The sequence below is a fragment of the Tachyglossus aculeatus genome, chromosome 1, assembly GCF_015852505.1.
Source record: "Tachyglossus aculeatus isolate mTacAcu1 chromosome 1, mTacAcu1.pri, whole genome shotgun sequence".
Classification (NCBI taxonomy): Eukaryota; Metazoa; Chordata; class Mammalia; order Monotremata; family Tachyglossidae; genus Tachyglossus; species Tachyglossus aculeatus.
The window spans coordinates 97,210,855-97,223,380 of NC_052066.1; the positions used below are offsets into that span (position 1 = coordinate 97,210,855).

The 12,526-nt window shown below is 45.6% G+C and overlaps 1 protein-coding gene across 1 annotated transcript in view; it reads left to right on the plus strand.

The window, feature by feature from the left end:
* Positions 1-12,526, plus strand: part of TRPC1 (transient receptor potential cation channel subfamily C member 1) — an 84,334-nt gene that overhangs the window by 32,974 nt on the left and 38,834 nt on the right. Inside the window, exons 5-6 of the mRNA XM_038753170.1 lie at positions 6,454-6,585; positions 9,222-9,417. Coding sequence (XP_038609098.1) covers positions 6,454-6,585; positions 9,222-9,417 — 328 coding nt within the window. The remainder of the gene's footprint in view (positions 1-6,453; positions 6,586-9,221; positions 9,418-12,526) is intronic.

Below are 12,526 nucleotides of genomic sequence, written 5' to 3' on the forward strand. Positions count from 1 at the left end.
AGCCCCAAAGTAACTGTAGAATATACAGGTTTTCATTTTCAGTGGTTATGGTGACAGCCTTCCTCCAAACCACAGCTACACAATTTGTCTTCATGTCACCTGTAGTCTTTTCCTCCAAGAGCCTTTGAACCTTGTGGAAAAAATCATGTAAATAATTATATTTTAATATAAAAAAGTCATGGCTATGTACCTGTGTGGGGGATTGAGGATGGAGTGAATGTCACGTACTTAAAGGGTAGCGATCCAATGCAAGGGTGACCTAGAAGGGAGAGCAACTGGGGGAAGGAGGACTTAGTTGGGGGAGGCCTCTTGGAGGAGACATGATTTTAATAAGGCTTTGAAGGTGGGGAGAGTGGAGGTCTGTCATCTATGACGGGGAGGGAGCTCCAGGCCAAAGGGAAGTCGTGGGCAAGGGGTCGGCAGCGAGGCTATAGATGCATTCACACACACTCGTAAAGACTATAATTGCCAGGAATTCATCCTGTAATTTTGAAGGCTGCATCCTTCTTGAGCACTAGTTCGCAGGCCCTTTTAAGAGACGCACTATCCATTTCGTTAAACCTGAAATTTCCATGGTTTGAAGCACGCTAAAACTTCGAGTGGGAGAACTAGTCCCACGCTCTACAGACTTTGAACTGCTTCTTAAGCATTTTGTAGCCATAACCATAATCCTAGACCCACTCCCGTCCATCTCTCCCATCCTTTGATGGGAAAGAACACGCCCTCAATTCCACCCTCTCCACCAACCTCAAGTTGGGTGCCCTTGCTGACCTTTCGTAACTCCCGCCCCTCCGAGCCACAAGCCCTGGATCAGTGCCGCGGTCTTCTGCTCCCGTGCCACTGCAGCTGAGCGTAGCTGGCAGAAATGTGGGCCCCGAGCTGACTTCACCCACTTCAGATTCACGTGTGCTCGTGTTTTATCTGTTCTGATTTCTACTTGACGGCTCTACTATTGCTCCCTCATTGACTCACCCACCATTCCCATCAGCTCTTCCGTACCTTCTTCCCCTTCCTGAAGCTCCAAACCCCTGTCTCTCCCCCACCCCTTCCCACCCCCATCCCCCACATACACATGCTCGTGCGCCTGTACTGTTGGCTCGGTGAAAAGAGCACTGGGAGTCAGAAGCCGTGAGTTCTAATCCCGACTCTTCCACTTGTCCGCTTTGAGGCCTTGGGCAAGTCGCGTAACTTCCCTCGGACCCTAGATGGGGAGCTTACAGTCTACTGACAGTGGGGCTCAGTGGAAAGAGCCCGGGCTTTGGAGTCGGAGGTCATGGGTTCAAATCCCGGCTCTGCCAGTTAACTGTGACTTTGGGCAAGTCACTTAACGTCTCTGTGCCTCAGTTACCTCATCTGTAAAATGAGGGTTAAGACTGTGAGCGTCCTGTCGGACAACCTGATCACCTCGTAACCTCCCCAGCACTTAGAACAGTGCTTTGCACATAGTAAGTGCTTAATAAATGCCATTATTATTATTACTGACTGACAGTCAATTGAAAAGGCTACTAATAATTATAATAATAATAAATAACATTATTATTGTTATTAAGCGCTTACTATGTACAAAGCACTGTTCTAAGCGCTGGGGAGGATATAAGGTGATCAGGTTGTCCCACGTCGGGCTCACAGTCTTAATCCCCATTTTACAGATGAGGTCACTGAGGCACAGAGAAGTTCAGTGACTTGCCCAAAGTCACACAGCAGACAATTGGCTGAACCCATGACCTCTGACTCCCAAGCCCGGGCGCTTCCCATTGAGCCACGCTGCTATTCCTCCACTAATTACACATTAGGTACTATGCCCCTTGATTGCCGAGGAGTCCTTCCTCCCTGGAGTTGTAATAATAATTGTGATATTTGTTATGCGCTTACTATATGTGCAACACTGTACTAAGTGCTGGGGTAGGGACCAGCTAATCAGGTCCCATATGGGGCTCACAGTCTACGTAGGAGGGAGAATGGGCACTGAGTCCCCATTTTGCAGATGAGGGAACTGAGGCAACGCGGAAGTGAAATGGCTTGCCCAAGTTCGCAAAGCAGGTAAGTGGCAGAGCTGGGATTAGAACCCAGGTCATCATCATCATCAGTCGTATTTATTGAGCGCTTACTGTGTGCAGAGCACTGTACTAAGCGCTTGGGAAGTACAAGTTGGTAACATATAGAGACAGTCCCTACCCAGCAGTGGGCTCACAGTCTAAAAGGGGGAGACAGAGAACAAAACCAAACATACCAACAAAATCAAATAAATAGAATAGATATGTATAAGTAAAATAAATAAATAAATGGAGTAATAAATATGTACAAACATATATACAGGTGCTGTGGGGAAGGGAAGGAGATAAGATGGGATGGAGAGGGGGACGAGGGGGAGTGGAAGGAAAGGGCTCAGTCTGGGAAGGCCTCCTGGAGGAGGTGAGCTCTCAGTAGGGCCTTAGGTCCTCTGACACCCAGACCAATACTCTTTCCACTAGGCCACACCACTTTCCCCAGCCTGGACCTCTCTTGCACGCCATCTGAGTGTGTCAGAGCTGTCTGAGAACAGCGGACATGTCTTCTCCTGTGGCATTGACAGATCAGAACCGCACCCTCCGCTCCTCTGCCGCTAATCTCCTCACCGTACCTCGTTCTCGCCTGTCCCGCCATCGACCCCCGGCCCACGTCATCCCCCGGGCCTGGAATGCCCTCCCTCTGCCCCTCCGCCAAGCTAGCTCTCTTCCTCCCTTCAAGGCCCTGCTGAGAGCTCACCTCCTCCAGGAGGCCTTCCCAGACTGAGCCCCTTCCTTCCTCTCCCCCTCGACCCCCTCTCCATCCCCCCATCTTACCTCCTTCCCTTCCCCACAGCACCTGTATATATGTATATATGTTTGTACATATTTTTTACTCTATTTATTTATTTATTTGTACATATCTATTCTATTTATTTGATTTTGTTAGTATGTTTGGTTTTGTTCTCTGTCTCCCCCTTTCAGACTGTGAGCCCACTGTTGGGTAGGGACTGTCTCTATATGTTGCCAATTTGTACTTCCCAAGCGCTTAGTACAGTGCTCTGCACATAGTAAGCGCTCAATAAATACAATTGATGATGATGATGATGTTGATCAGAAGTATACTGTAAGGAAACCGTGGGAGTTATTGGGGTCCTGCTTCTTCTGCTGCCCCTCCCTCCCATCGAGGAAAGTTCAGGGGGGTGTGTGGAGGAATAACCCAGATCACCATTCATTCATTCAATCGTATTTATTGAGCACTTACTGTGTGCAGAGCACTGTACTACGCGCTTGGGAAGTACAAGTCGGCAACATACAGGGATGGTCCCTACCCGACAACGACCACTGTGGGCAGGGAATGTGTCTGTTACGTGGTTGTGTTTTCCTCTCCCAAGTTGTTTGTACAGTGCTGTGCACACAGAAAGTGCTCAATAAATGGCATTGCTGATCGAATGATTGATCATGCTTCCTTGGTGCAGCATCCAGCTTACTTCCAAGTTGGTGGCATCAGAGGTTTAGGAAGCACTGGGTAAGCCACAGGGTCCTACACTCACCTTTACTCACAGATTCATTCATTCAGTCATATTTATTGAGCACTTATTATCTGCAGAGCGCTGTACTAAACGTTTGGGAGAGTACAGTACAACAATACTGCTAGCTAAGCTAGCTCTCTCCCTTCAAAGCCCCACTGAGAGCTCACCTCCTCCAGGAGGCCTTCCCAGACTGAGCCCCTTCCTTCCTCTCCCCCTCGTCCCCCTCTCCATCCCCCCCATCTTGCCTCCTTCCCTTCCCCACAGCACCTGTATATATGTGTATATGGTTGTACATATTTATTACTCTATTTATTTATTTATTTATTTTACTTGTACATATCTATCCTATTTATTTTATTTTGTTAGTACGTTTGGTTTTGTTCTCTGTCTCCCCCTTTTAGACTGTAAGCCCACTGTTGGGTAGGGACTGTCTCTATATGTTGCCAGTTTGTATTTCCGAAGCGCTTAGTACAGTGCTCTGCACATAGTAAGCGCTCAATAAATACGATTGATGATGATGATGATGATGATGAGTTGCCCATGTGGAAAGTACAGAATCACAATGTGAAACATTCCATGCCTCCAGGGAGCTTACGCTATAATGGGGGGAGGCCAGCCTAAAATACCAATAACTAGAGTGGCCAAAATAAATCGAGCAGAAGGCGTGAGTGCTAGGGAGAATGTACATAGTCTCCTAAGTCCTAAAGTTTCCAAGTGAAGACCTCAGTGATAGAGTGAATGTGAATGTCTCACGTCAACAGTGAAGTGTAAACCAGATGAGGGCAGAACAGGGTCTGCTGATGAGAGCGTACAGAACTATTCTATGGCTCCGGGCTGCAACCATCTCGAAATGGGCACTGGTTTCTAAAAGAGGAACAGACAAAGTAGTGTGGATGCCTCCGTGCAACCTCCTGCTTCTGCAGAGTAGCCACTTAACCAACAACTAGCACGCACTGCTCAGAGTAGCAGCAGCATCTATCACAACTGTACAAGCACATTTTTTTCCTTGTGGAACCTGAATTAGCATTTTCATCTTGAAAAATCAGAGCTTCTCTATCTGGTCCATAGTTATGTGGAAAAACCATTCGTATTCTAGACGGTAAACTCCTTGTGGGCAAGGATCGTGTCTAGCAACTCAATCAATCGTATTTATTGAGCGCTTACTGTGTGCAGAGCACTGTACTAAGCGCTTGGGAAGTACAAGCTGGCAACATATCATCATCATCATCAATCGTATTTATTGAGCGCTTACTGTGTGCAGAGCACTGTACTAAGCGCTTGGGAAGTACAAGTTGGCAACATATAGAGACAGTCCCTACCCAACAGTGGGCTCACAGTCTAAAAGGGGGAGACAGAGAACAAAACCAAACATACTAACAAAATCAAATAAATAGAATAGATATGTACAAGTAAAATAAATAAATAAATAAATAAATAGAGACAGTCCCTACCCAACAGTGGGCTCACAGTCTAAAATGTATAGTACCGTAGTATAGTACTGTCCCCAGGGCTCTGCACACTACAAGAAATCAGTAAAGACCATTAATTGATTAATAGTCTACCATTCTTAACAAATACTGTCATATTTGATGGCATGCTAAATAGTATCATACATTATCATAACAAATAGCGCTTAACGAATACTATTATTATTATTATCCTAATTGGCTTTTTATCAAGCTCCCATGGGGTAAAGAAAGTACTGGTATTGGGATAGCTGATGATGTTGCATTCAGTTTTCCCTGATTGCTGTAATGTGGTACTTTCACAACTTCTTGGATACTAAAGAGTAGAAAATTTTGAATAATAATAATTATGGTATTTAAGTGCTTACCATGTGCCAAGCATTGTTCTTAGCACTGAAATAGATACAGGGTAATCAGGTCGTCCCACGTGGGGCTCACAGTCTTAATCCCCGTTGTACAGATGAGGTAACTGAGGCACAGAGAAGTTAGGTGGCTTGCCTAAGGTCACACAGCAGACAAGTGGTGGAGCCAGAATTAGAACCCACCTCCTTTGACTTCGAAGCCCGTGCCCTTTCCACTAAGCCACGCTGCTTGTCTTCGTGGTTTGTGCAGTGTGTGTTTTATCGAGAAGCAGCGTTTCTCAGTGGAAAGAGCCCGGACTTTGGAGTCCGAGGTCATGGGTTCGAATTCCAGCTCCGCGACATGTCTGCTGTGTGACCGTGGGCAAGTCACTTCACTTCTCTGAGCCTCAGTTACCTCATCTGTAAAATGAGGATTAAGACTGTAAACTGCATGTGGGACAACGTGATCACCTTGTATCCCCCCAGTGCTTAGAACAGTGCTTTGCACATAGTAAGCACTTAACAAATGCCATCATTATTATTATTATTATTGAAAACACACACTGCGCAAACCACAAATTCCAGTGCAGGGAAATGCTATTAAAGTATCATTTCTTTAAAAGCAATCAATTTTGTGGGATTTCCCATGGGGCAGATTTTAAGTGGTTGAAGAAACTGAATGTTTTTATCCTTTGTTTTTTCTAGGCAAGTGCTTATATTCAGTTGATCCTTTTAATGAATATGATATTCATTCATTCAGGTTTTATTGAGCGCTTACTGTGTGCAGAGCACTGTACTAAGTGCTTGGGAAGTACAAATCGTCAACATATATAGACAGTCCCTACCCAGCTACAGGCTTACAGTCTAGAAATAATGATGGCATTTATTAAGCGCTTACTATGTGCCTAGCACTGTTCTAAGCGCAGGGGTGGGGGTGGGGGGAATACAAGGTAATCAGGTTGTTCCTCATGGGGCTCACAGTCCTAATCCCCATTTTCCAGGTGAACTTTTTAATCTGTCTTTAGTGCATTGTGGGTAAGATAGTGAAATGCTACCATTCAAAAATGATGCATATTTGTATTAAAATGATGCCTCAATTATTGTCACTATTTTTTTTTCCCTGCCATAGGTTCCGCCTTGATATATATCGATGCTTGGCCAGCCCTGCCCTGATCATGTTAACAGAAGAAGATCCGATTCTCAGAGCCTTTGAACTCAGTGCAGATCTAAAAGAGCTAAGTCTTGTAGAGGTGGAATTCAGGTGGGGAAAGAATGGGAACATTTTGTCAGTTCTATGCTGACTTGACTTTACAGCTCATAGCACTTTGCACAACTAAATAATTTGTGTAAAAATCTGTGTAATAGTGTGTCTTCTGCCCAGAGTCAGGGACTGCAGGGGAGGAAGCGAACCCTTAGGTGTCTATCTCAAGGAACCAGCCTTGAGACTATTTCACAGGTATAAACCTTTGAACATCAGACCCACCCAGATTTTTCAAATCAAAATTCGACTTTAAAAGTTCATGTAGTTCCCAAGTGAAGATGATGATCCTAGTCGGCCTTAAACCTAGGCTTTAATAATGTGACACAAAGGTCCATGTACACTCTAAATATATATTTCCCAAATTAGGGAAACAGCAAGTATTTTAAGAGCAAGAAACAGCCAGCTCTCTGAGAGCAGTAGTTTGGTACGGGGATTGGTGTAATTTATGGTTTAACTTTGTTGATAGTCTGGAAAAAGGTCGCATGAGTTTAGACTCTGTTCCTTCTGATTTTTGAAAGTGCCCTGAGGCAATCCTCCAATATATGCTTTGCCTCTTTACTCCTATGTCAGTTCAGGGTACAGTGACAACCGAAACAGCCAAGAAAATCCTGGGCATCATAAAAAGATAAATCTATGAGGTAATAGAGTATCAGGCCCTGGAATCCAGTTCTGCTTTTTGCATTTGAAGAAGAACGTAATTTAACTGAAAAAGAGAAGGACCAAAAGAGATGGGAAATGATGGCAGTTTCCCAGATCGTGAAAGATACGGACAAAGCAAGAATGGAATTGTTCACAGACTACCTCAGCATCAGGGAAAAGGGGCATCTATTGAAACTTGAAGGTGGGGAGTTCAGGATAAAGTCATCACTATTTCCCACGGCAGATGGAATTTGTTACCAAAGGAAGTTTGGCAAGTAGGAAATATTTTGCTTCAAGAAAGACAGTATCTTCTGTTGTCAGAGGAAAACTTAAGGAAGGTAGAGGAAAAAAGCAAAGGGCATAAGAAGGCTCAAGAAAGTTTTGGATAATGTTTTGTGTCTTGTTTTTATGCTGTTTCTTAAATGCTCCCTATGTGTCAAGCACTGTTCTAAGCTCCGGGATAGATACAGGTTAATCAGGTCAGGCACAGTCCCAGTTCCTCATGAGGCTCACAGCCTAACTAGGCGGGAGAACAGGTACCCCCATTTTCCAGTTGAGGAAACTGAGGATACAAGGTGAAACTGAGGCTTCCTCTGCACACAGTAAGCGCTCAATAAATACGATTGATGATGAGGCACGGAGAAGTGAAGTGACTTTCCCAAGGTCACAGAGCAAGCAATTGGCTGAGCCGGGATTAGAAACCGGATCATTTTGATTCCCAGGCCTGTGCTCTCTCCACTAAGCCCCACTACCAAATACCCTTGGGGAGCCTAATCATCCTTGGAAAAGGGGCATTTGTGTAGGTGGGGTGTCCATGGCCAGGCCAGGGGAAGAAGAGCAGACTTACTTGGTGCCCACTCACCCGGAAATCCGCCAAAAGTAGTGCCCTGGGACCTTCCGTGTCCCACAGCCTGCCCAGTGGCACTACCATCTTAGATGATCTGAGCAGGGGTGAGTGCTACAGGGGCCCCAGGTGGGTAAGCGACTCTCCCCCAGTTTTCTTTTTCTCTTTCCGAGAAATGGCAACAGGGAGGATCGGGAGACCCTTTTTTCTAGACTCGTTTTAACCAGAGTTTACCATATCGACCGGGCCTATTTTCAGCCAAGGTTTCTCGCAAAGCTAAGCAGGAACCTGTTGCTCAGCTTTGCAAAAAAGGAATCGAAACTGACTAAAACGTTTTATAGCAAATATCATGCCCACAGTGTAGCCGTTAAGCAAACTTAGTTTGTTAAATAAACAAATTTAGTTTAGCCTAAATAATGGTTTTGAACTTCGTGGACGTCGGTGATTTGTACTTACTAATCAGTAGTAGTAGTGAAATCCCTGATTTCTGATCTAGGTGTGCAGAGTAGCGCTGAGGAAAGGAATAGAGTCGCGGACAGTCACTCACATAAAGAGGCACTTTTAAGGACTGTAGCTGTACACTCAGGGCGCATGTGTGTACACTCAGGGCGCATGTGTGTGCACACACACACACACACACACTCACTCTGTCTCTGTCTCTCTATGAGTTTCTAGAGTTTCCAGACCGTGAGCCCATTGTTGGGTAGGGACCGTCTCTGTATGTTGCCGAATTGTCCTTTCCAAGCGCTAAGTACAGTGCTCTGCACACAGTAAGCACTCAATAAATACGATTGAATGAATGAAGGAGTTAGACACATCTGGCAAAATAACAGTGCAGGAGAGTTTTGGTGCTTTAAGAGCCTCTTACATCTAATTTTTAAAAAATAAATTTTGTTAGGTCCCACTGAAATTGAACTGATTTCTTAGTAATGCCACGTCACTTTTGTTGAGAAATAATTTAGACCCTCCGGAGTGAGTCAGAATTGAAAATGTTGCCATTGCGTCCATGAACACGTTTCCTTAGTGTCCTGCCCGCTCCCTGAATCTGTAAAGGTCAAGTTCATTACCTAATGTAAGCATGATTTCAGACAGTTTATCAACTTGAGTAGAAAACAGTCATGACGCTTCTGATTCAGGCTGTTGGGTTTTGTAGGAATGATTATGAGGAACTCGCCCAGCAGTGTAAAATGTTTGCTAAAGATTTGCTTGCCCAGGCCCGGAATTCACGGGAGCTGGAAGTTATCCTCAACCACACGGCAAGTGATGAGCCAGTTGACAAGCGAGGATTATTGGAAGAAAGAATGAACCTGAGTCGCCTAAAACTTGCTATCAAGTACAACCAGAAGGAGGTGGGTGTCATACTTTTGGATGGGTCTGCTGCTTAAGTATTAACCTGTCAGAGTTGCCGTCTTCAACAGTTTTAAAACAGGTTGCCAGGAAAGCTTCTCTAGCTCTAGTGTGCTGGGTTCTGTCCTTGCAGACATGACATCACAATCAATCAGTCGGTCCTATCATTGAGCGCTTACCGTGTGCAGAGCCCTATACTGATCGCTTAGGAGAGTACAACAGAGTTGGTAGACACGTTTCCTGCCCCCAGCGAGCTCACAGTCCAGAGGGGGAGACAGAGAATATAAATAAATTAATGACAAATATGTACATAAGTGCTGTAGAGCTGGAAGTGGGAGTGGTGAATACAGAGAGCAAGTCAGGGTGATGCAGGAGGGAGTGGAAAAAGAGGAAATGATGGCTTAGTCAGGGGAGGCCTCGGAGGAGATGTGCCTTCAGTTAGGTTTTGAAGGTAGGGCGAGTAATTGTCGGATATGAGGAGGGGAGGGCGTTGCGGGCCAGAGGCAGGACGTGAACGAGAGGTCAGCAGTGAGATTGAGGTACAGTGAGTAAGTTGGCATTAGAGGAGCCGAGTGGGTGGGCTGGGTCATAATAGGAGATCAGCGAGGTGAGGTAGGATAGCAACTACTGAGGCAGCAGAGAGCAGCAAGGAAAATAGCCAGATTGTGCCCAAACTAGGAAGAGAGGGCCATAGAAGGGAGAACCAGATCCCAAGAGGGAAAAACAAGAGTATGGTTTGGGGGAGAAATGTACATCAAGAAGGGAAACAGAAGAACAGCCACACATTTTGAAAAAAACAGCCTGACATGTTGAGAAGCGTTCAAATCCAATATGGGAAAGAAAGGACAAGAGGGAATGAAGAACAGGAAGCACAGCAGGGGAAGAGAAGGCTTCCAAAGACCAGCAGTAAGAGAAGGGAAGGCCAGAAAGTTGAACAGAAAGAAAAGGGGATGGGCACTGATGGCTAAAAGGGGGAGACTAAAGAGAGACAGATGGAGCCAGTGGAAGAAAGAGCTAAGAAAGCAGGCAGGTGAAATGCTGAGAGACCTTTGGAGGAAGAGAGAAGAAAACAAAAGAGAATGGTGGAGTTTGCCTGGATGGAAGCCAGGATGGACTGGATAGGGCCTAGGCAAGATGGCAGGAAGGGGGCTGACCGCATGTGGTGATGCAGATCAAGGCAGTTGAGAATTTTGTGACTGCCCAGGCCTTAGAAGTGGAACCACTGATAAATGGTGCCCACGGCTCGGCCTGGCCTATGCAGAAGCAGGAGAGTGGGCAAGCATGATTCTTGGCCATGCTTCCTATGGTGCTACCATGCCTGCATGGTATTTTCACACACATGGGATGGCCACAGTGGCCCGCTGGGACTCAGCGCCTTCACACACACCTGGTAGCAAAGAGATAGAGACAGCAGCAAAATGAGGCAACCCAGAATTATAAGCTGACATGGGCAGATCTAAAAAACCATTGGAAGCCCCAGGTCTGTGCATGAAGCACTTAGAGAGTGGTGGCCTAGCCTCTGTACTGTGGCCAGTCAGTCAATTGTATTTATTGAGCGCTTACCATGTGTAGAGCACTGTACTGAGTGCTTGGGAGAGTACAATATAACAAGAAACAGGAGGCCTTCCCTGACTCAGCTCCCTCTTTCCTCTTCTCCCACTCCCTTCTGTGCCACCCTGACTTGCTCCCTTTGTTCTTCCCTTGCTCTCAGCCCCACAGCACTTATGCAGAGATCTGTAATTTATTTATTTCTGTTAATGTGTGTCTCCCTCCCAGACTAAGCTCACTGTGGGCAGGGAATGTGTCTGTTTATTGTATATTGTACTCTCCCAAGCACTTAATACAGTGCTCTGCACACAGTAAGCACTTAATAAATACAATTGAATGAAACAGACACATTCCCTGCCACCACGAGCTTACAATTTAGAGCGGGAAAGAAATAGTCCTACATGAGAACTCTGATAAGGATGCTTATGAAAATAGCCCAACTTGGCTTTGGTACTCACCCTCCCCGGGGCTGTGGAGTAAGCCCTTCCTCTGTCAGACTTCATCCGGGAAACCTAGCCCTGGGGACCAGCAGCAATCAGTGAATCCTTGGGAAAACAGAAGAGCAGAGCCAGAACTGGAGGCCAGGGATTTATTGACAAGAAGATTGGCTAGTCCCACTGGGAAAGAGTGACATTCATTTCTTCAATAATTCAAACCCGAGTTAAAAGTAATCCAAACACCCCATCAAATGCAATCAGCAGTGGGTGAGAAGGGAGGAGTTGTTAGGAGGAAGTGGAGGATGCCCTTCAGAAGAGGTGACCACACATCGAAGTGCAAGAGAGCTTTCATATTATTCTGAGATAGAAACAGAGTGGTCACCAATGAATCACGTGGCCTATTTGGAGAGGACAGTGAAGGGAGTCGGGGGCGGGGTGCGGTGTAATCATCGCTTCTGCCAAAGCCAACAGCTGGTTTATTATGAGCACAGGATTCTAAGAAAAACAGCCGGCCCGGTTTCCTAGAAAAGGTGGTTCAGGCTATCCCCTGGAGCTTCTTTTTTCAAAACCCCCAATGGGTTCACCTGCACTGTGGTGAGGCTTTCTGCCACCTGCCTGCTCAAGAGTCAGCGGTTTCTCCAACCTGTACCATCATAATTTATTAGAATCTTTTTCCTCAGCCTTCCATGCTCTGGAAATGTTTCCCACCTAAAGGACTCCGAGATTGCTGGTACTGTCCTACGACTGGAAGTTATCACTCCCAAAGGGGCCGAAATCATCAGTTTCTGGCTCCTCAGTAGTGAGATTGCTGTGCCTGAAGGGGCTTTCTGAAATTCAGCCCTCTCTCATTAATGTGGTCCTACTATGGATGTGAACACCCAGAACATAGGGGACACGGGCTTATATTAAAACTACTTCTCTGTAACTAAAAACTAGAGAGGTAGTTTAAAGTATTAAGTAAAATCATAAACCTCAGCAAGCTTATATTGGATAGTATCAGTGAATCAACGATACTTACTGAGCACTTACTGTATGCAGAACACTGAACTAAGTGCTTGCAAGCGTACAATTCAATAGATAATAGTAGTAATTATGATACTAGTTAAGCACTTAACTGTGCACTGTT